The following is a 24,135-nucleotide window of genomic DNA, read 5'->3' as shown; positions in this document are numbered from 1 at the left end:
GCTGCGACACCAGGACTGGGAGGGAACAAGCTCATCTTTTCTCCCAGGGGACTGATCCAGATTCCAGAGCGTTAAAAACACAGTTATGCGGCCGATAAATCATTAAACACCATTTTACCACTCTGGTCGTATGATCTTCGGCACAGATGTAGTCATCGTTCACGCTCCTTCTATTGGTGAAAGCCGCGGATTCTGCGTGCACGATAAAAAAGAGTAAAAAAGTGGAGCCCGATGAAATATCCCATCATAACATTATCCTCCGACTCCTTCGTGTTCCGAGTCTTCGCCAGAAAGTCCTGCAGAATCCTTCTGACATCATCATGTTCATGAACTGACAGATGAGCTGCTACTTGCGTGATGTGTGACCATGAGTTCAAACTGCTTGAAGGTGATGCGCTCGAATCTCTGGAGTTAGTTCTGCGGACATCGGCTCTCCCCCATTGCGCCTTCATGAAGGGACTCCTTCTCCGGATCGGCCGCGTCTTTCTGGGGTTTTACAACCTGTTCCGCCAAACCGTGGTTAATGCGCATTCTTCCGAGTATTGAACACTTCCGCCCGGTAATTCCTCCCTCACGTGTTCCCTCCACTTCACTGCTCTACGGTGAAATGCAGAAGAAAGGCCTCACCATGTCACCGAACGCTGAGAGCAGCCAATGACTCAGAGGCTCTAAGAGCTGCTTCTGTCCTCCAGGACTGCAGTCGTACACAGTGTGTGTTATGTGTGTTATTTGCTCACTATGCGCCTTGTTAGTGTCGGTGGAGTAAAGCTGGTAAAGCACTCAGCTCAGTATAATTACATGAGGGATCCGAACCTCTTCAACCGCTCTGCCTCCGGTACATTCTTGTTGGGGTTGGACACATAGATAGATAAACGCGCGCACACACACACACACACACACACACACACACACACACACACACACACACACACACACACACTGGTTGAAACCGCTTGTCCAAGTGGGGTCACGGCAAACCGGAGCCTTACCCGGCAACACAAGGCTGGAGGGAGGAGGGGACACACCCAGGACAGGATGGCAGTCTATCACAAGGCACCCCAAGCAGGACTAGAACCCCAGGCCCACCAGAGAGTGGGACCCACCCAAACCTGCTGCACCACCGTGCCACCGCACCCCCCTTGACAGAGAGACCGACGGATAGATAGATAGATAGATAGATAGATAGATAGTGAACTTAAACAGATTGTGAGACATCTATATTATTAAATGTTTATTGATTGTAACTTTTGAGTTAGAAACAAACAAAATTGTAAACAAATTTCATAAGTGTGCCTGTAAGCTGAGGAGTGTGTGTATCCTGTAAACCGATGGGCTGCTTTGGGAAATGGTAAATAAATAAATAAATGTAAACACACTCGTTTTCCTTCACGCTGAGAGACACGTGGGAGAACTCCCGCCTGTGCGCTCAGGCCATTTTGACACAGTTGTTTAAAGGGACTTTCGAGACCATCTCAGCCATCCAAAAAGGGATGGAGAAAAAAGAAGTTCAACCAGGAAATCTTCTGGTTTCTGTGTCACTCAGATGTCCTCCCAGCTATGACACTGTACAAGTGCAACATTTCCACGCTTGCGACACCGCAAAGCCAGAAAATTACATTTGCTGCTCAGTATCGCCCCCGTTTGCCAAACAGAAGCAGTGCGACAGAATTCTCTGGTTGGCCATCCTGGAGGTGTTGGAGGCCAAGTGCTGAAGACCTGCTGCTGCTCTCTCACCAGATGTCTGGGTGCTCTTCCCCACCCATCAGCGTCACAGCAGCAAAGGCGGAGTTGGGTGGAATTCCTAAAAGGAAAAGCCTCCCCGACAGGTGGGTCAAGGGCCTGGAGCAGCGATGCTGAGGTCATCTGAATCAGTCTTCTACCATGTGCTGGAAGACAAACCCAAGCCCTTTGAGTGGCCCTTTGAGCTGCTGTGGCTGATGCTGGGGAGCTACTTCCACGTGTAACCAGGGTACGGTGGGGGTGGGGCATAGCTGCTCATCACAGCTGGGTTTGGGGTGTAGGGTGGAGGCAGGACATGATGTGGGTACATTAAATAGTCGTAACTGTAGGGTGGAGGAGGTCCTGTAGGGAGACAGACAAGAAAACCACCCATCACACATGAGTGGGAGGTGCTTCTACATGGACTGGTATCTATATGAACGAAAGCGCTGAGCCCTTCCATCTCTGCCCACCTGCTCGTCCCAAAATCAGAAGCCCAAAGGTTTTCAGATTTCAGTGCGGCTGAACGAGCTCCCTTTGTCCCTCAGAGCTGCTGAATCCCTCCCACATTCAAGAAGAGTCTGAAACCCACTTTCCTCCTGATCTCCTGATAGCTCCATCGATGAGTCCAACACCATCTGCTATGATTAACTGTGTATTTGCTGTTTGACAGTCACTTCTATAGGAGCTACTGGAGGGATGTGAACCAGCAACATGGCGGTGTCTCACACACAAGCAGCTATGGCGTTGTGTTCCGTGTCACTCTGCGGAAAAGTGTCTCACAAATACATACAAGTCAATTTAAAGCAGTTAACTGTAGCTGCTGCGCACTCATGGGCCATAATGAGGTTTCACTCACGAGCGCTATCTAGTGGTCAGACTAAGACCTACGCCTGCGGGCCCAAGGGCTGCAATCATTACAGTGAACGGGTTCGAGGGCTGCATGAGTACTGTACAAATCATGGTAAGTGATGCAATGAATCTTAAAAGTCTCTGCTGAAAATTACTGTTTATTTTCTTTTGTTTTATTTTAGTGTGTTGTGTCTCTAACAGTTGCACTGTTACAGTTGGTAGTGTAGTGGTTGTAGGTGCTGCCTTTGGACCCAGTGGTTGTAGGTTTGATCCCCACCTGCAGCTGCAGTACCCTTGAGCAAGGGACTTACCCTAAATTACCCAGCTGTATAAATGGGTCAATAACTGCAAGTACCTTAACACTGTGAGTTGCTTTGGAGAAAATTGTCAGCTAAACAAATAGCTGTACAAGCATTAATGCAGGTACGTATTAAAAATAATAAGACATAGTATATATTAATACATCTGCAGGCTAAAGGCTTACTGTCCTCATACCACACGCTGGATGCTCCTATCCAAAGATCCAGTGCAGCAGCCCTCGCATCATGGCTGTAACTCGTACCCGAGCTTCTGCTCCAAAAACGACTGACCCTTCTTTACCTCTCACTTCAATGGGACAAATTAATAACGAGTACATGAGCCAAAAAAGCTTCACCCAAATGTTTCACCAAACACACAAAATTTGTGCCGCGTCCGACCGTTATGAGTGTTATTAGAGCCTCGTTATTGTGATGTCAGTACTGCAGTGAGTCACAGCTCCTCCCTGGGGGGCCATTTATGAGGTATCAGCAGTACGTGCACAGTAACAGCATCCAATCACGGTCATCTGCAATGTGCAATGACACTGGCTTTCAGAAGTGACAGGTAAGGCTTCCTTTGCCTTTTCAAATTCTTTCAGCCCTTTGCTGAAACCCTTTTCCTTTAAGGCTCAATAAGAGGAGATGGGGGTGGGGGTTGTGCCTACTGCTGTGCCCGGTGTCACCAAAACTCATATTTTACATTTATTCATTTATCTGACACTTTTCTCCCAAATAACTTACAGTGTAAAGCTACTTACAGTTATTTACCCATTTAAACAGCAGGCTAATTTACTGCAGCTCAAGGGTATGACAGCTGGAGGTGGGATTCGCACCAACATCCAGCAACACACTGCACCACCCCCAGCCGCACGCTGAGTGCAGTAAACAAACACCTAGTTGCCACGACTCCCAGTTGTCCTCTAAAGCTCCCAGTTAAGAGTGAGCAGGACAGACAGATGTAGCGACCAGGTCATGAAACTTGAGTCTAAGAATGGGTAGTGAGTCAGCACACACACACACACACACGCACACACACACACACACACACACACACACACACACACACACACACACAATTCTCTCTCTATAGGGACATTCAGAGCACAGGCAGCAGCAGCGATTTCCTGTCCGACATGGGGGTGGGGGTGCGATGCAGGGCCCTTACCAGGGTATCCCGGGGTGACGGTGCTGATGTTGGAGGCTCTGAGGACTCCCACCCTGGAGCTCCGCCCTTTTTTCACACACATGCACAGGCAGAGGAAAACAGCTGCTGCGGCGCCCATGAGAAACACCACGGCAAACACAACGCCTGAGATGGCTGTTCCCCTGGTGAACACACACACACAGCAGTGTGGTTAAGGACCCCAGGTGTGATGTTGTGCAGTCTGTACTGTGTGTGTGTGTGTGTGTGTGTTTGGAACTTCTTCATCGTTCCCTGTTTATTTTTAATTGATGTGATATTTGTAAGATCCACTGAGAAGCTGAAACGACAAAGGAAGCGATGGCTTGAGGTTCGACGGGGCGGGTGGGGGGTGGGGGGGTTGACTTACGAGAGGACGCTCCCCACGTAGGTGTAGTAGGAGCAGCAGAACTCAGGTGTCCCGTCACAGCAGTAGTCCAGACAGGCTGCGCACTGGCCGGAGCTCGGACCTGCAGCACAGATACACCGTCGCTCTGTTTATGCGTGTGTGTCTGTAGCTGGCTAATGCTTTTTTAATTTTTTTATTTATTTTCATTTTCCCCAAACTGTTAAGAATGAATGAAATATTAAAACAGATGAAATACAACAATAAACTCCAGTAATAATAATAATAATAATAATAATAATAATGTGAGGAACACCTTTGAGGAGTGCACACACAGCCCTGAAACCTCAGATGGCCACATGTTGGTGGTGGGTTCATGTCCCACAGTCTGTACACTCTGAGTGGTCCCTCCACCACCTGAGAGCCACAACTGCACTCACTCACCTGATACTTTCCTACAAAGTGACTCACTTACAGTGATTTACATATTCACAAAGCTGGGTATTTTTTACTGCATTAATGCAGAGTAAGTACCTGGGTTTCATTTGAACCCAGCAGCTGGATTTGGAAGGTGCTCAATCTAACCGCTGCAGCGCCTGCTGGCCCTCAGTCATACAGGTGTCACATTGCACTGAGTGCAAGAGCTGTGAAGACCTTTTTGTGATGACAGAGCACACACACACACACACACACGCACGCACGCACATTTTCAGAACCGCTTGTCCCATTTGGGGTCGCGGGGAACCGGAGCCTACCTGGTAACACAGGGTGTAAGGCCGGAGGGGGAGGGGGACATACGTAGGACGGGACGCCGGTCCGTCGCAAGGCACCCCAAGCGGGACTCGAACCCCAGACCCACTGGAGAGCAGGACCCGGTCCAACCCACTGCACCACCGCGTCCCCCATGACAGAGCATCATTTTCTTTATTATTATTCTTAATGCGATGATGGTCTCTCACCTGCAAAGACTCCCAGCAGCAGCCAGTTCCTCATGAGGGTCCAGTCCAGGAGAGCAGTCCAGGTGTGCCGGTGATCCATGCCGTCTGTCCAAGGGTTCGAGGTCCTCACTGCAGGCTCTGCCTTCCCCACAAGTCCTTTAAAAGCCACCAGTGTTCAGTGTCCTGCCAGGTTACCTGTCCCAGGTGAGACGCTCCAGGTGAGGAGACTCTGGCCAGCAGCTCAGCTCAGCTCAGTCCCAGGGAGGTGTGAGTGGAGGTGCAGCTCTTGGGAATGTGAGGATGCTGTAGTGCTGCTCTCTGTGCTCATCTCCCTCTTTCTCTGCTCTCCCAGTCGTGTGTGTGTGTGTGTGTGTGTGTGTGTGTGTGTGTGCGCGTGTGCGCGCGTGTTCCTCCCCCTCACAGGCAGACGTGTTGCCTTCCTTCCTCTCCTCCCACTGCCGTCACGACTGCGGGTCCGAGAGCGGAGCCAGCTACTCGCTCGTCACTGATAATAATAATAATGGCACTCATTGTGTAACTGTGTGCAGCAGAGCTCCGTGTCGCTTCCGCCACCATTCACTCACGTTTCCTCATCCTTCGCTCATCGTTTCCTCGAGCTCCACAGTCACTTCCTCGTTAATGCGCTATTTCCTCCTTGTAAGTCATCACTCCTCATCCTTTCCTCATGAGCTCGCACTTCCTCGTTTCCTGCCTCACCATCGATCGCTCATCTTTCACTCATCATCATGTCACTCTTCCTTCATCGATCCCTCCTTCTGAATCTCAGGGCTCTTTCATCTTACCTTCACTCCGGAGACCAAGAAGCAAAATAACTACTGACAACTGTTCCATTTTCATCTTAATCTATACTTTGATTCCTGTGGACGAGATCTAACACCTGGACTGAGAAACCCTGAACGTAAACCTATCGCTCCCGACCGTAAACCTACCACTCCTGACATGGACCTCCCTTTCCCGACCATAAACTTAACGCTCCTGACCCTCAATCTAGCGCTGCTAACCCTAACCCTAAGTTGGACTGGTTATTGACTGTTTTGCTTTATTGTCCTCCAGGGTCAGGACAACTGGACCCGGGCTGGTGGAACGTGTCGCGTTTCCGGCCACAGCCGACCAGGATGTGTGAACGCGTGGGGAGAGGAAGCGCCCCTGGCCACGTTCTGTCGTTACACAATGGCAGCCATAGAACAGCAAGAAGTTCCCTTGAGTCCACAGCGTGTCCCGCCGCGGTCCAAAAGAGGCTGTCCTCTGGGTCCCGCATCACTGATCACTGCCACCGTGAGTCAGCGTAACAACATGAAAATTGGATAATGGGACTGCGATGGCAGCGGCACCGGCCTTCGTGCTAATGTCAGAGTATCTCCGCAGAGTGCGTTCACGAATCGGGACAGAGGACAATAGGCGCTGAGTCACGGTGTGGACCGCGGTCCTGAACCGGCGTGATGGACGCGAGTCGCCAGCGAGGCACAGAACGGCACACGGCGTCACGGATCGGCCCCCTGACAGCAGGGCGCTGAGTCAGAGCCCAGGTGCACAGTCGGAGGGACGGAAACCCGCTGCCCCAGCGTCTCTGGATGGACTGACGGAGTGGATAGTAAAGGGGTTGCTGTGGGACTGAGGGCAGCGATGGACACCGACGTCCACTTACACCACCTACTGTCCCAGTCGCCGCGGTTCATGAGGACAGACTGAGACGGATGAACGCGCTTTGCCCACTCATGTGTGCAACGTGGCAGTTTATTCATAAACCCACAGCAGCATATAATTATTCATAAATAGTGTGTAGAGTCACCAGCCACTTGTTATTCAAAAACAATAATAACACCCTTGATAATTATATATTCAGGAAATATGATAATACATTACAGGTTGTACAAAAATAAATATAAGTATAAATACAAGATCGATGAGAAAGTACAGGTCATCCTTCTCAGAAGTTGACATATTTACTTATGAAGTAGAAGAGGAGACCCCCCTGAACACACGCACGCACGCACGCACGCACACGCACACAGCTGTTCAGATGGAGAACCTTTCACACCCCCAGACTGCAGGCTGCGGTTGGCTGTGCTGCGCCCCCTCATGGCCGTGGAGGGGATTACAGCGTGTAGCAGCACTCCAGTCAGTCATGGGACCAGCACTTGACACCTTTGTCCAGCCCAGCTTGGACACACACACACACACACACACACACACACACACACACACACACACACACACACCAATAAAGGAGCATGTTTAAACATGGTCCTTGTCCAACTGTCCAGGACACAGACATAGACATCTACTCTCCTGTCCCACACTGTCCTTTGATGTGCAAAGTGAAGCGTTTCCAGAAGCATCATGTCTCGCAAGTTGTCCCTTGAGCGCCAGACTGACACGTGAACGTCCTCCTCATAGGCCTTGCGGCTCTTCTCAGAGTCCATGGTGCACAGTCTCGGACAGGAGACACTGGTCGTCTTCCTTTTCTGGCGCCTGGGCAAACTCCGCCTACAGTGGGTGGGGCCCTCTAACAGGAGCCCAGGCTGCAGAGGGCTAGCAGGGGTTGGGGTCGCCTCTTGGCGTCGCAGCTCCCGTGGTCGAGGGACCGGCCGTCATAGCTGAGGCACTGTAGCGCTCGCCTGCGAAAGCCCCGCCCACAACTTGCCGAACACGGAGACCATGCCCCCAAGCTCCAGGAAGGGCAGGGCTGGGCGGCGCAGGGCCGGGCGAGGGGTGGGCGTAGCTCGGCAGGGCACTCTGAGCTCGGACGGCCGCGAGAGTCCAGGCAGAGAATGTCACGCCTCTGCTCCCCGCCCCCGCAGCTGCGTGAGCAGGCGCCCCATTCGCGCAGCACCCACTCCGCCCCGCCCACCCCCCCGATGGCGTTGGCGGAGGAGCGGCGCCCTGCTGGCAGCGGAGCAAAATAGCTGTACCTGATGCGGGGGCGTGGCGAGTCTCCGACGGACAGCACCTGGATGGTGAGCGGTTCGGGTAGCGGTGCCAAGATGCGGAGACGTTCGAGGGCAGCTGACGAGCCGCTGTAGCGCAGCAACGCCCCCTGGAGGGTCACGTCCGTCTCGTGCAGCGCCAGCCGGTACTCGCCGTTCAGCAGGTAGGTGCCGTCCTGGCGTCGGACGGCGAGGAAGCTGTTGTCAGGGCGATTCCCTGCTTCCGAGCGCTGCTTGACATCCAGCTCCGTGGCTCCCGCCGGGACTGTGACCACGTCCTGGTAGCCGAGCCTGAGGGCGGAGCCACAGAAGTGAGGCTACGCCCCTGCAGACACACACACACGCACATGCACACACAAGAAGAGAGCACTCACCTGGCTCGCTCCATCTGCCCAGACACCTTCTCGCATGTGGATCCGTCCCCTCCGCAGACTCCGCACCTGTCCAACCTGCGGCCGGAGCCGATGACCCGGTCACAACCGGCCTTTACACACTGGCCTTGAACGCACACCGAGGTGCTGTCGGGGCTGCAGGGGGTTCCATCCATCACCTGGGGATGCAGAGCGCACACAAGCCATCATTCATGAGCGCAGTGAAGGAGGAAGGAGCCAGAAAGACGGGGGCTGGATGGCTGTGAGCCCGGAGCTTGACCGCAGTCGCCCACTGACCACTGATAGTAATCGGGACGACCAATCTCGTTGTCTCACCTTGGAGTTGAGGACAAGGTAGTAGCCTGTCCCTTTGGCGCGGCACATGAGTTTGCAGCGGTCCTTCGGGGGGACGCCGGCGTATTTGGGCACCCACTCGACCCCGGAGCCGGGAATTAATGGCGATGTGGAGGACATGACGTTGTGCGCAAGACACTGCTCCTCCCGGAAGGACAGGCCTGTGCAAGGGGCGAGCGAGTGAGCAAGAAAGGGGGCGGGGTGTTACGCACCCATGGATGGAGCTATGGCTGGGCCGCCACTGATGGGCGTGCTGCCAGCCAGGCGACATTCGATGGCAGAACTCACCGGTGCCGATTGGGCAGGGCAGCGTGTTACACGAGCGGTAGCGCATCCTCTTGCCTTCGCAGTACTTGCCCCCGTTGCGGGGCGTGGGGTTGTCGCACTCCCGCAAGGAGTACTGCACCCCTCCGCCGCAGGAGCGCGAGCAGTCCCCCCAGGCACCCCAGGCACCCCAGCGGCCGTTCACAGGGGTCTGTCATGGGACGAGAGCAGACCAATCACAGCGCTGGACAGCCAGGTTTGACCAATGAGAACTCATCCCGCACCGAGGACCCACCTTGTAGCCGGCGGCCTGCCTGTCGCTGAGGCAGCGGCCGGAGAGGCAGCGGCCGTCGTTGCCGCAGGGGGTGCCGTCCGCCCAGGGGAAGTTCTTGGTCTGGCACATGAGCTGGTTGCGGTCGCCGTCTCCCGGCACGGTGCACCAGAGCACAGCGCACGCGGCGCCCAGGTCTGCGCAGTGGCGGGAGCCTTTGCCGAAGCTGAGCTGGCACTGGCGCTCGGCGTCGTACATTGTGCCCGGCAGAGCTTTGGGCAGTGGCTGCGGCGCCTGCGGTCTATCCAGCAGACACTGGCCTGGGAGTGGGGCACAAAGGTCAAAGGTCACTCACAGATCGAGGACGAGGGACGAGGACGGGTTTAGAACTAAATGGCACCGGCAGGAAATATTCCTTTAAAGGAGAACCTGGGATTCGCTTCCGGATCGATGGTGGGCAGGGCAGGTGGGCCGAGTGACTCAGTCGCCGAGGACACTTTCCAAACAGGGGGCGGTGCCATGTGCACACATCCTGTGTGCGTGTGCGTGTGAGCTCTGTGCACCAGCAGCCGATGCTCTCACCGTGACCGCTGTCCAGGAAGGAGGTGACCGTGAGGGCGCTGCAGGGTGACCACGGCTGCTGCTGGTCCAGGTTCGACAGGATGGGCGCCATCATGTGCGAGGTGTGCGGAACCCTGTTCATACCAGTGCAGTGCGCCGAGTCGTCGTGCATCATGTTGAGCACGTGCCCTGAGGGAAAGGTCACGGGTCAGTGTGTGTGTGTGTGTGTGTGTGTGTGTGTGTGTACATGGCAGCATACCTGTTCGTGTGTGTGAGCGCAAGCTCTTACCAAGCTCATGAGCCAGAGTGAATCCGGCCTGCAGACCATCGTCTTGAATGATGCCGCAGCTCCTCTTGGGGTCACAGATGGTTCCCACTTCAGCCATTCCCAGTGTGTTGCATGAGTGAGACCCACACAGGTCCTGCACAGACAGAAGCGCCAAGTCAGAGTTTGTTTGTTTGTTTGTTTGTTTGTGTGTGTGTAGCGGGCGGCATGGTGGCACAGTGAATAACATTGCTGTCTCATAGCACCTGGGTGGTGCAAGAGGACATGCTCAATCTATATGGAGTTTGCATGTTCTCCCCGTATCTCTGTGGGTTTCCTACCACAGTCCAAAGACATGCGGTTCAGGTTCCCCCATGGTGTGTGAGTGACAGAGCGAGCGAGAGAGAGAGAGAGAGAGAGAGAGAGAGAGAGCGCGTGTGTTCCGCTGATGTATGGATGAGTGACCCAGCGTAAGTAGTGTATCTAGCAGTGTAAGTTACCACGGTGAATAAGGTGTGTGGGCTGATAACACTACATGGAGTTCATGGGAAGTCGCTTTGGAGAAAAGCATCTGATAAATGTAAATGTGTGTATCTTGTGAAAAGGAGGGCTGTGCCCCAGCATTTGGGCAGTGAGCGATTTCAGGTACAGCTGTGTACAGGTGTGTACGAACACACGCACCTGTCTGGTGAAGAGCATGGCCGTGTCGTAGTGCTCCGGGTTCCGGTCGCTCGCTGGGTTGTGCTGCTGCTGCCACTGGCAGAAGGTGCGCAGCATCAGGGCTGCGTTGGACGTCACGTTCAGGTCCTGCTGGCCCTCCGGCAGCACCAGCACCTTCGCCACCGACAGGCTGATGGAGTTGCGCACCGACGGGTGGCGGTAGAATCGCGACGCCATGGCGACCAGCGTCAGCAGGTAGGAGCGCAGCTGCTCGCCGTGGAAACGGACCATGGACTCGTCGGCCACCAGCAGCATCTCCACGAAGCGCGGGGCGGAGACGGAGCGGCGGGAGAGGCGCCTCCCTGGGGGGGGGGGGAAGAGGCGGGTCAGGGGCAACGGAGTGGGCGTGGCCATGGGCGCACACGTGGACACAGCCCCCCCCCACAGGTAAATACAGGTAGTGAGCCGTTATAAGACTCCAGCTCCGCGGGTTTGTTGCTGCACCTCGTACGAATCGTAACAAATACTAGTCTAGTGTCTCCTGTTTTCAATTAAAAATGGCCTTTATGTGTTTCGGAAAAAAAATGCTGTACATGGAGGAGCGCACGTGAGCGACTCATTTAAAGGTACAGCGCACCGAATATTTATTTGCGTATAATAAAACAGAACATAAGAACCTCTCATATATATAAAAAATGTACACCCCCTCCACGCTCCACGCTGGAGGGGGGGAGAGTTCCAAGTGTCTTTAACCGTTGACCAGTCAGAATATTACCGCCCCCTGGGAAAGGAACGAAGACCTAACAGGCGGGCAGGGAACTTATGTCCCATCACATCCATCAGACCCCACGAAGGAGGTTTTCCACACTACTCACAATGAGTCACTCGTGCATAAACTAGTGAAACACACACGCACACACACGCACACACACACACACACACACACACACACACACACACACACACACACTATTGTACAGTCACCAATCCGTCTAAACAGCATGTCTTTGGACTGTGGGAGGAAACCGGAGCACCCGAAGGAAACCCACGAAGACACGCAAACTCCACAGAGACTGAGTGGGGCTCGAACCCATGTCCCCTCGCACCTCCCAGGCGCTGTGAGACCATACCGTATTTGCAGGAACTTTGCCATATTTACAGGAAGTAAACCGTGAAAACATGATCGTAAGGAAAGAGATCCGGACAAGAGTGACATTCCCACCAGCTCCTACCTGGGGGGGAAGCGCTGGCGAAGGGGGAGCCGCCTGGTGCCCTCTGCTCTTCCTCCTCCTCCCGGACTCCGCATGTTTTGACACTCAGGTGCGCCCTCCTCCTCCTGCGGACCACGTGCGTGTCGCTCCGCCCCCCCACCGTCCTGGGTTCGATCAGGTAGTCGTCCCCGCCCAGCCGGAAGCCCCCCCTGAGCCCGTCACACACGTGCAGCGCGGCGGCGGAGCGGGGGTCCCGGTTCACAGAGCCCGAGAAGAGGCACCGTTGCGGCGCGAGCCCGGGAGGCGGGGCGCTGGGGTCCGCGCGCAGCTCGAGCACGAAGCGCGTGCCGAACGCGTCCACCTGATAGAGCCGGGTGTCCTCCTTCTCCTCCCCGGGGGCCGTCGGGGGGTCGAGGCGAAGAGGGACCCCCGTGTCCTCCTCCCACGCGCCGCCGTGCTCGCGCTGCCCGCGCCGCGCGCCACAGGCGCCACAGAGCAGCGCGAAGACAGACGCGAGGAAAAAGCGCCGCATGGTGTCCTGCTGAGAACTTCTGAGATCCTCCGAGAAGCGAACAAAAACGGCTTCGGAAGAGACTCTGCGAGGCGAGACGAAGAAGCTTCTTCTCCTGGGAAGTGAAGCCGCGCTCAGAGCAGTGGGGCGGATTCGAACCCGGGTCCGGCTTCAGCGAGTACTGCTGCCCTTCTTCTTCTTCTTCTTCTTCTTCGTGTCCCCCCTGTCCAGGGATGATCTCCGCGAGTCCTCTTTCCAGCCCCCGTTTATACAGGCCGGCGCGCGGTACCTCCCCCTCGCTCTCGCGCTCGCGGGCGGGGTCTCGTGCGCAATTTCAACGCAGCAGAGACTTGGACAAGCGCAACGCAATCAGTCATAGTTGGGGGGGGTCATGTCTCAGAAAAAAAAAATAATAAAAAGTCCCGCTGGACTGGAAGGGTCTTTGTGTCTGAGTTTAACTCCATGTGGAGGAGAAGAGCATCTCAACTGAATGTAGGAGAACATCTCAGCTGCTGACCGTAGAAGAATCTAAGAATCTATCTAGCGATCTATGTATCTATGAACTGAGACTTGTCATGAAATCCAGAAATGTGCTCCTATCTCAGTAAACATGTACAGCTATTTGTCACAGATCAATCACAGATCAAGTCAACTCTTCCTATCCTGCAGCACCGGAGTGGTAAAACTACACTGGCAAGGTGTCATGTAGCCCTGAGAAGGACCTGACTCTTGGGGAACATCTCTCCATCTCTCCTCTGGTACACACTTGCTGACCACAGCAGTCCTTCGAGGGTCCTTCTCATCCCCAGCTACAACAGCCTCATGGGATGCTGCTCTCTGCTCTGGTGCCCTGAGCTCCTAGTGACAGTGGAAACCACCTTAAGAGTTGGTGATGATGACCTGCCACCGTTTGGAGCGCATGTAGACAGTATGAGTGAAAGCTCTGGTCTCGCAGTCGTCATCCTCCTCCTCTTCCTCCTCCATAAACAGAGCTGTCAGTCCCAGAGCCTGCAGACACATCCAAATGCCCTGCGAGGTAAAGCTGAACAGTCTGAGGTCCACACAGCACCAGGCCTTCTGTTTCCAGCAGGACATCCAGCCAAGGAAGGTTCCTTCTGAAAGGCTTCTCCTGCTGGGACCTGGAAAGACTGGCTTGTACTTCTCAAAGGGGCCTAAAGATGGCAGTACAGTGCAACACAGTACAGTTCAGTGCAGCATCCCTTTACCCTGGGAGTCTCTCAGCCTACCGCAAGTGCATTGAGTGTAGTAACATAGTAACAACAACAACAACAATAATAATAATAATAATAATAATAATAATAATAATAATAAGAAGAAGAAGAAGAAGAAGAATAATAATCCCTTCTCTCCTTCCTCTCTAAAACTCTAGAGCGAGTGACCTGTGATCAACTGTCTGATTTCCTCACCCGGAACCATCTCCTTGATGGATATCAGTCTGGATTCAAAGCTGGTCACTCCACTGAGACTGCCCTTCTGGCGGTGTCTGATACTCTCCAAGCCGCTAGAGCTGCCTTTCTCTCCTCGGTCCTCATTCTCCTTGATCTGTCTGCAGCGTTCGACACTGTAAATCACCCGATTCTACTCTCCTCTCTTAACCAGCTTGGGATCGAAGGTGCGGCACTAAGATGGTTTGAGTCCTACCTCTCTGACAGATCCTACCAAGCGGTCTGGCGAAGCTCTCTTTCTTCTCCTTTGCCGCTCTCAACCGGTGTTCCGCAGGGCTCGGTATTGGGTCCTCTTCTTTTCTCCATCTACACCTCCTCCCTCAGTCCGGTCATAGCCTCCCATGGATTCAAATACCACTGCTATGCTGATGATACCCAGCTCTTCCTCTTCTTTCCACCTGGTGCGTCAGACATCTCCCCACGCATTGCTGCCTGCCTGTCGGAAATCTCTTCATGGATGTATGATCACCACCTCCAACTCAACCTCTCCAAAACAGAGATTCTTTACCTCCCAGCTGGCCTGTCCTCCTGTTACGACCTCTCGATCAAACTGGACAACTCACTCATTTCGCCTAGCTCCTTCGCTAAGAGTCTGGGAGTAACGATTGATGCGAGTCTGTCATTCTCTCAACATACTGAAGCCGCAACCTGGTCCAGCAGATACTTCCTGCATAATATTCGTAGGATCCGTCCCTAGTTCACTAATGACTCTGCCCAACTACTTGTCCAGGCCATGGTGACTTCCCGTCTGGATACTGCAACCCTCTCCTGTGTGGCCTTCCTGCTAATGCCATCAAACCTCTGCAGCTTCTCCAGAATGCTGCTGCACGAGCTGTGTTTGATTTGCCAAAGCGCTCCCATGTATCTCCTCTACTCATCGCTCTGCACTGGCTTCCTATAGCTGCCCGAATCAAATTCAAAACCCTGGTTACTGTGTACAAATGCATCAATCGAACTGCTCCTGGCTATTTGCAAGGCTTAATCAACCGCAACACCCCAGCCAGGCTCCTTTGCTCATCTACTGCTGCTCGCTTGGTGGTCCCACCCACGAAAGGCAAAACTCGGAGGTTCTCGGTTCTGGGTCCGTTGTGGTGGAATGACCTCCCCTTTTCACTCAGAACTGCTGAAACTTGTCCACATTTAAGACAGTTCTGAAAACTCACCTCTTCCAGACACACTTTGCCCAAGATCTCGCCAGCTCATGTAAGGTGTAAATGTTTATGCGTCGTAAGTTCATGATCATCCTCAGATAACCCTTTACACAGCCACTCCAGTACTGCATGTAAATGTTTGAAAATAAAAAATTGTAGGAATATTATCAGGAATTGTGTGCATCAAGTGGAAAATAAGAAATTAACTATACTTAATCACACATCTGTATCTAAGTATGTCTTTCTCCTAATGAACACATTGTATGTGTTCATTATTGTGTATTGCTATGAAAATGTTGCTTGTGTGTGACACCTCCATGTTGCTGGTTCACATTCTTCCAGTAGTGTCATTCAAATAACAAATTCACAGAGAAATGAATCCAACACTATCTGCTACGATTATGTCACTGTCAGAAGATCAGGAAAGAAGTGGTTCTCAAAGAGATGGGTTTGAGACCCTTCTTCAGTGTGAGAGGGATTCAGCAGCTCCGAGGGACACAGGGAGCTCATTCTATGACATCAAGACCAAAACTGAGAACATACAGACGTTTGACGCTGGACCCTTGTGAGTGGGAACAGCAGGGGGGCACAGGTGGAGGAGCTCAGTGCTCTTGATGGGCTGTAGCGAGTGATCGAGTCCTGCAGGTTTTGGGGTTCAGATTCTCTGATGGTCTCGTAGACTGTAACCAGAGTGTTGAATTTGATCCGGGCAGCAACAGGAAGCCAATGCAGGGAGACGAGAAGGGGGAATACATGGGAACACCTTGGCAGGTCACACACTATTTATACCGCGGTATTCTGTATCAGCTGAAGGGTTTCATGGCAGAGGTCAGAAGGCCACGTGGGAGAGAGTTGCAGTGTTCAGGTGGGACATCACCATGGTCTGAACAATCAGTTGTGTACAGTCTGTTGTTAGATAGGGGCCGATCCTGCAGAGGTTCTGCAGGATGTATCTGCAGGACTGGGTTACAGGTTCGACTCGTCCTCGGTGGAGCGTCACTCCAGACCAGTAGGTGAGATGAGTGAACATGTGAAACAGCTGAGTCTTTTTGGGCAAAAGCACCAAGAACTCTTTCTAGTTCTTTCACACACAGACACACACACACACACACACACAGATCTCTCAGGACCAAACAGACATATTTAAGCACTAAATGCTTTTGACACATGGTTCATAAATCAAAAATCCATTTTTATCTGACACTTTTTGCCAAAGGAACTTGCTCTACTAAGCTGTTTACACTGATTTACCCATTTTTACAGCCAGGTCCTTTTTACTGTATCAGTCAGGGTAAGTAGTACGGTGATCAAAGGAGCTTCAGTAGGAGGTGGGATTCAAACCCGAGTCCTTGAACAGCAAAGTGACAGCACTAAGCAGCGCACCCCCTACTGGCTCCAAATGGAATGGAGCTGTTCACCAGTTGGACACGAGTCCTGTCTCAGCGTCTCTCATCCAGCAGTTGTGTTCCTGGACTTGCAGCTCACAAATTACTCTGTATTTCACACTTCAGGAAGATGGGCTGTAGCAAATGTGTCCCCTGGAGACATCAGCACTATGTGTGTTGTGTGTGTGTCCACAAATTCATCTTTTAATTCTTCTTTCAGTGTATTTAGTGCGAAGAAATCTGATACTAGTAGTGAGCTCTGTGGTGTGTGTGTGTGTGTGTGTGTGTGTGTGTGTTGGGGGAGTTGCAGTGACGTTCGATGTCCTCCCCAGGGAGAAGACATGCAGGACCGCAAACACACGGAACAGAGAAGGAGGATGCTGACACACACTCAGGATGGACTTCCTGTCCAGCAAGGCCGGCCAGGTGGTGATGAACATCACTGGTCTCCATGGAGCTTCCGGACAGGTAGTACTGCTGGTCGTCAGGGGTGACGGGGATGCGGTCGGCAGGTGGGACAAAATGCCTCCTTGCGGAGCTGCGGTGGAGTGAGGCCGAACCCAGAGACACACACTGAGTCGTGTCAATCTTGGACTTTCGCTTTGCTCTGTGACTGTGTGTGTGTGTGTGTGTGTGTGTGTGTGTGTGTGTGTGTGTGTGTCTGTGAGAGTGCGTCTTTCTCAGCCGCACACACACCCTCTCACACACGAGTCAGTCGAGACGGGAAGTGCAATTACGTCTCCTTGTGGGACACACTTCCTTCTGTTTCCACCGGTGTGTCACAGACACACTCCTGTGGACTGCAGTGCTGCAGTGCAGGAAGAGGAAGCTGGGCTCTGGGGGGCCTTTGGCCTTGGTCCTGCACCCCCACCCCTCCTGCCACACCCAGCTCCCCCACCTTGGCTGAACCCCAGCACAGTTAGGATATGAACATAGACACACACACACAATTTTTTCAGCTCAGCCCACTGTTCATAACAGAGCTGAATTTGGATCCCTCTGGAAGTGGCAGAACTGATGGGTTTGAAATGTGCTGGTTGAGCAGTGGGGGGGGGGGGGGGGGGGCAGAGGGACCGGGGGACAGGGGAACAGGGGGACAGGCAGAGCAGGAGAACTGCTCAATCTCTGCTGGAAAGTGTAGTGGTTAGAGCTGCTGCCCTTGGACCAGAAGGTCACTGGTTTGAGTCTCACCTCCAGCTATAGTACCCTTGAGTAAGGTACTTACCCTCGATTGCCCCAGTAAAATTACCCAGCTGTATAAATAAGTGTAAGTACGTATATTAAGATTGTAAGCTGCTTTGGAGAAAAGCCTCTGGTGCCGCTCATCTCGGTCCCCTGAGATGGACACCTGCGCTCGCACACTGCAGGGGTTCTGCTCTCTCTGTGTTGGACACAAAAATGACTGTGTGACAAACAGTAAGTGCTCGAACCTGGTCAAAGCAGCACCTCACATAGTGTGTTGTAACAGACAGACCCGTGACTGAAACAACAGAGGGTGTTTTACTGGACTTACAAGTGTGGTGATCACTTGCACTGTAGCATTATGGACATTAATAATCATTATGGACATTAACACTGCAGCCTGAAAACACGTCAGAGAATCAGCCACCGTAACACATGTGAGCCGTGTCCCGCAGGTTGTGTGCTACTGCATGCAACTTGGCTCCAGCTCTTGCTAGAGCAGCGGAACAGCTGTGCACATCTGGTGGACTCTGGGGTCTCAGCTGTGTTGCTGAGCAACCGACAGTAAACTCTGGGTGTCCAAGAGAGGAGGCAGAAACGCAGCGAGAGGGGGGCTGGAGAACGGCCCAGAACTGGACGATTTACACCCCACACCTAGCCTGTGTGCATGTGCGTGTGTGTGTGTGTGTATGTGTGTGTGTGTGTGTGTGTGTGTGTGTGTTCCTGGAGGCGGCCAGGACGTCCAGAGCTCCATGGCACTGTGTACAGAAAGCAATAACTGGGGAAGGAACTGGTAGTGAGACCAGGACACTGGAGGAACACACTGGGATCCTGCTGATTCACTCTAAACAACCTTCCATTTACAGAATGTACCTGTGGTGAATTGGGACAAACTGGTCAAACTGTGGACAGAACGTGTGACTCTGATACATCAGTGCAGGTCAGTGATTGGACCACAGCAGTGCACTGAGTGGTCAAAAATGCACATTTACATTTATTCATTTATCCATTTACGAGATGCTTCTCTCCACACTAAAGTACATCTCAGAGTAAACAGAGTCCGTCAATAACAAAGAGCTTGAGACCCACAAACAGGACTATGGACACACGGCTTGGGGGTGTGACACCACCATATTGCTGGTTCACATCCGTTCAGTAGTAATATAAAAGTGACAGTGAAACAGCAAATACATAGATAATCACTGCAGGTGGTGTTGGACTCATTGGTGGAGCTGTGAGGACATCAGCAGAGAAGTGGCTCTGAAGCACATGGGTTACGATTCTACGAACACTACAAATGAAGTCTTGGTAAGTTCAGGCTATTGCTGCTATGTGCTGGGAGAAGCAGAGACTACAGGAAACTGTTATTCCCAGGCTTTTGACAAACAGTGAGGATGATATTGAGTAGCTTTCCAGAGACACTGAGAACTCTGAACAGGTGGCTAGAGCAAGAGGAGACTGAGGATTTCGGTCTTGAAGAGTTTGAGTTGTAGGTGGTGGTTGGTCACACAGGTGGAGATGTTGGCGACATGAGGTGAGTGAGGACATGCCTCTGTCAGCTGGTGGGAGGGAGAGGGAGAGCTGGGGATCATCAGCATAGGAATGGTAGGAAAAACTATGACAGGTGATGACAGGGCCAAGGGAAGCGGTGAAGATGGAGAAGAGTTTGGGGGCCAAGGACTGAGCCCTGAGGAACATCTGTTGGCAGAGTGCCTGAGGGGAAGCTGCACCAAATTTTCTACTTCTGTGTTCACCTGTATCTAGCAAAATGTCCAAAACATTGTGCTGAGTAGATAAACCTGTGTCCATCAGGCTTCCTCTGTTCTCTGATTGGACCACCTCTGATCTACATTTGGTCCCAAGCTGAACCAGACAAAGCTGAGAACAGAAGTAGGTGATGCTGTTCTGCTGATGGTGCACATAGTGGGGACCATGGAAGAGTGAACATTTGGGACCAAAGGACCAGAAGAAGCCGAAACTCAGAGTGCAGACTGGTTTCCGTGTAAATACAGTATGTGTTCTTTTAATATGAACTGTGTGAATAAAACTGCCAGCTGAACAATCTGAATATGGATAGCTACTCCAGGTGTCATTGTTTCGTTCCACTCGATGACAGACTCAAGTGCAGAGTTCTTCAAAGCGATGTTTATTGTAACAGACAGACGTAATCCAAGAGAGAAGCTGGGGAGAGGCACAGGTCGGGCGATCGGCAGACAGGATACACAGGGCAAGGCGAGAATCGTGGTCAAAGAATAAACAAGCAATGGTCGAGGCAAGAAGGAGTTACAAGTAACACAGTCAGGAGTGCAAGAGAAGTCACTGAACAAGGTTCCGCATTGTCTCCTCCTCAGCGTCCCTTTTTATCTTCTGTTCCATCAGGGAACAGCAGGTGTCGCCAATGCGCTGGTTGATGGAGACGTAACAGTACCCCCCCCCCCCCCCCCCCCGACGAGCAGCTCTGGATGCCCCAGGCCGGGATGGCGGCCGCCCCCTGGGGCAAGGGGCCGGGCACTCGGGATGATCTCTGTGGAAGTCAGAGATGAGTGTGGGGTCCAGAATGTCCGATGCTGCCACCCAGGATCGCTCCTCCGGTCCGTATCCCTCCCAGTCAATGAGGTATTGTAGCCGACCCCGCCGCCTGCGAGAGTCCAACAGGGCCCGGACAGTGTAGTTCGGTCCCCATCAATTGGCAAAGGAGGGGCCCGAGCTGGATCGACTGGTGGTTGGTGGAGGGACACCCTTACAGGCTTTAGGAGAGATACATGAAATGTTGGATGTACCTGGAGATCCGGGGGTAACTGCAGGCGGTAGGTAACCGGAGTCACTTGGCGCAAAACCTTGAAGGGGCCAATGTACTAGGGCCCAAGCTTCTTAGAAGGGGTCTTGAGATGAAGGTCCCAAATGGAGAGCCACACTCTTTGCCCGGGCACGAAGGAAAGGGTATGCCTGTGTCGGCCTGCTTGGCGTTTGTACCTTTCAGCATTGTGGAGCAGGTGGTTCCTGACCGTCTGCCACACGCAGTTGCTTTCGTGGTGCCAGGACTCCACAGCTGGGACTGGACTCTGTGGAGACTATCTAGGAAATAGAGCAGGCTGATACCCCAACACGCACTGAAACGGTGAGATACCTGTTGACGAGTGTTGAGCAGAGTTGTGGGCATATTCTGCCCACGACAGGTAGTGAGCCTATTGGTGTGGTTGTTGAGAACAGTAGGCCCGTAGATACCTTGCTGTATCCTGTTGCAGGCATTCAACCTGTACATTGGCCTGCAGGTGGTATCCTGATGTAAGGCTTACCATCACACCAATCCTATTCCAGAAGGCTTTCCAGACTCGGGAGGTAAACTGCAGTCCTCGGTCTGAGACGATGTCTTCAGGAAGTCCATACAATTTGAATACCTGCTCGAATAGGATTTCTGCAACTTCAAGAGCAGTGGGCAACTTTGGAAGGGGTATCAGTCTACAGGCTTTGGAAAAATGATCCGCAGCTGAGAGTATCACGGTCTTACCCTCAGAGACAGGTAGGTCGATCAGGAAGTCAAGCGTGACGTGTGTCCAGGGTCGTATTGGTGTGGAAAGTGGTTCCAAGAGGCCAGCGGCCTTCTCAGGCAGGGTCTGGGTCTGAGCACAGGTTACACAAGGTTGGACGAAGTCCCAGACGTCGTCTGTCACGGACGGCCACCAAAATCGTCCCTGTAAAAGAGAGAGGGTGCGCTGGATACCGGGATTCCCCACCTCTGGGGACGCATGTGCCCACTTCAGTACCGCGGCGCGGGAGGGACTGGGCGCATACGCTCTTCCTTTGGCTCTTCCAGTCGGCTTCGGCTCACTGACTTGGGCATCTTGAATGTCCTGGAGGAGTTGCCATTGGATTGGGCTCACGATGCACCCCTTGGGGAGGATCCTCTCTGGGGTGGTCAGAGTCGGTTCAGTGTTATGAAGTCGGGACAGGGCATCAGCCTTTGTGTTCTTTGAACCTGGTCTATAGGATACAGTGAAATTAAACCTGGTAAAGAATAAAGCCCAGTGAGCCTGGTGGGAGTTTAGCCTTTTAGCTGTTTCAAGGTACTCGAGGTTTTGGTGATTTGTAAGGACCAGAAATGGGTGGACAGCCCCTTCTAACCAATGTCGCCACTCCTTGAGCGCGAGTTTGATGACAAGGAGCTCCCGGTTCCTGATATCATAATTACTTTCTGCCGGGGTCATCTTTCGGGAGAAGAAGGCACAGGGGTATAGCTTCGGCGGGTCCCCTTGCCTCTGGGACAAGACGGCTCCCACGCCGACCGAGGAGGCATCGACCTCCACCATGAAGGGTAAAGATGAGTCTGGTTGTCTCAGTTCCGGGGCAGATGTGAACTGGGTCTTTAGCTCCTGAAACGCCCTCTTCGCTTCCTGTCCCCATGGGAGCCGACGTTCTTTACTGGCGGTGAGTGCGGTAAGAGGAGCGGCCATGGTGCTGAAACCTCGGATAAAATGACGGTAATAATTGGCGAAGCCAAGGAAGCATTGGAGTGCTCTTACCATGGTTGGCCTGGGCCAGGACGTCACCGCACAGACCTTCCGGGGGTCCATGGAGATCCCTTCCCAGCTCAAAATGTACCCCAGGAAGGAGATCTGGCGGTGGTGGAATTCACATTTCTCCCCCTTGACATATAGTCGGTGCTGTAAGAGGCGCTTTAATACTGCACGTACTTGCCGGATTTGCTCGTCTCTGGTCCGGGAGTAAATCAGGATATCGTCTAGGTATACAATAGCACAGTGATTAATGAAATCCCCCAGCACATGGTTCAGAAATACTTGGAAGACCGAGGGGGCGTTTACTAGGCCAAACGGCATAACCCGATACTCATAATGACCTAGAGTGGTGGAAAACGCTATCTTCCACTCATCCCCCTCGAGGATCCTGATCAAGTTATACGCGCTTTGAAGGTCTAACTTTGTGAACCAGGTAGCACCTTGAATGCCTTCTAAGGCAGCTGTAATTAAGGGCAATGGATGGGGATATTTGACCGTGATTGCGTTTAACCTCCGATGGTCGATACACGGCTGTAGACTCCCATCTTTCTTGCTGATGAAAAAGAAACCAGCCGCTGCAGAAGAGGTGGATGGTTTGATAATGCCTGAAGCGAGAGCCTTCTTAGTGTACTCCTGCATGGGCCGTTGTTCTGGCAAAGACAGAGGATACACCTGGCCCCGGGGCGGTGTGGTACCTGGCAAGAGGTCGATTGCGCAGTCCCAGGGTCGATGTGGAGGCAGTTCGGCTGCTCGGGCTTTGCTGAAGACCTCCCGCAGGTCCTCGTAGTCTGGGGGTATCTCTGGTTGGGGAAGGCCTTTCACACCTTCAACCGAAGTAGCACGGCAGGGGAGTGTCAAACACGAAGAGTAACAGGTCTTTCCCCAGGACACCAGTTCATTAGTGCTCCAGCGGAATACTGTATCATGTCGCATCAACCAGGGGTAGCCTAGAATAATAGGGGTGTCAGGGGCCCTGATCAGGAAAAAGGTCAGTACCTCTTAGTGACATGCTCCCGTTTCTAGCTGGAGTGGAATGGTCTGAGTGTCCACCACACCGGATCCAAGTGGCTGGCCGTCGAGTGCTTTAACTCGAAGTGTGACCTCACAGGTTTTAAGGGGAACACGGTGCTTTCTGGCAAAGCCCCAATCCATAAAACACCCAGCGGCACCAGAGTCTATCAGAGCGCTTGTATGTACCCGGTTCCCCTCCCAGGAGATACACACTGGTAATCGTAGTTATCCCTGGTCTTCCCCGGAACTCACCTTGGATCCCCTGGAGGCCCCCTGTGGTGGTCGTACTGGACAGGCTGCACAGAGGTATTCCAGGGATCCACAGTAAAGGCATAGGTTCCCCACTAGGTGACGTCTCCATTCATCAGGGCCTAGGCGACTGGGCCCCACCTGCATGGGTTCTGGTTCCTCTTCAGACCAGGACATGGGGGGAAGAGTCTGACCCCCACAGCTCTGTTGGCTCCGGCCTAGGTTGTCAATTGTGATGGCAGTCTTCACAAAGCGATCAAAGGTCCAGTCCTCCCCGTGGTAGGTTAGCTCGGCCTGGATCCGAGGGTGAAGCCCTTTGCAGAAACAGGTAAGGAGAGCAGTGGCGTTCCAACCGCTTCTTGTGGCAAGGAAATGGAACTCGAGAGCATATTCAGCTACGGTCCTGTTTCCTTGGCTCAGGTGCCAG

General features: G+C 52.9%; 2 protein-coding genes across 2 annotated transcripts; both read right to left on the bottom strand.

Moving 5' to 3' along the window:
• Positions 1 to 1,295: 1,295 nt before the first annotated feature.
• On the bottom strand, positions 1,296 to 5,686 carry LOC108931721 (cysteine and tyrosine-rich protein 1-like). Its single transcript, XM_018747706.2, has 4 exons — positions 5,356 to 5,686; positions 4,421 to 4,520; positions 4,036 to 4,196; positions 1,296 to 2,082 (listed from the first exon to the last, which is right to left on the bottom strand). The coding sequence occupies exons 1-4, from the start codon at positions 5,432 to 5,434 to the stop codon at positions 1,949 to 1,951; spliced, it is 474 nt and encodes a 157-aa protein (XP_018603222.1). The 5' UTR covers positions 5,435 to 5,686; the 3' UTR covers positions 1,296 to 1,948.
• Positions 5,687 to 7,550: 1,864 nt separating this feature from the next.
• LOC108931705 (A disintegrin and metalloproteinase with thrombospondin motifs 1-like) lies at positions 7,551 to 13,011 on the bottom strand. The gene is made up of 9 exons (XM_029257820.1): positions 12,261 to 13,011; positions 11,050 to 11,390; positions 10,393 to 10,525; positions 10,125 to 10,292; positions 9,567 to 9,862; positions 9,296 to 9,482; positions 8,990 to 9,168; positions 8,657 to 8,832; positions 7,551 to 8,573 (listed from the first exon to the last, which is right to left on the bottom strand). The coding sequence occupies exons 1-9, from the start codon at positions 12,769 to 12,771 to the stop codon at positions 7,862 to 7,864; spliced, it is 2,703 nt and encodes a 900-aa protein (XP_029113653.1). The 5' UTR covers positions 12,772 to 13,011; the 3' UTR covers positions 7,551 to 7,861.
• Positions 13,012 to 24,135: the final 11,124 nt, after the last annotated feature.

Source organism: Scleropages formosus, chromosome 14 (genome assembly GCF_900964775.1).
Source record: "Scleropages formosus chromosome 14, fSclFor1.1, whole genome shotgun sequence".
Taxonomy (NCBI): domain Eukaryota; kingdom Metazoa; phylum Chordata; class Actinopteri; order Osteoglossiformes; family Osteoglossidae; genus Scleropages; species Scleropages formosus.
Note: the sequence above shows the minus strand (reverse complement) of the source record. Positions and strands in the feature narration are given on the sequence as shown.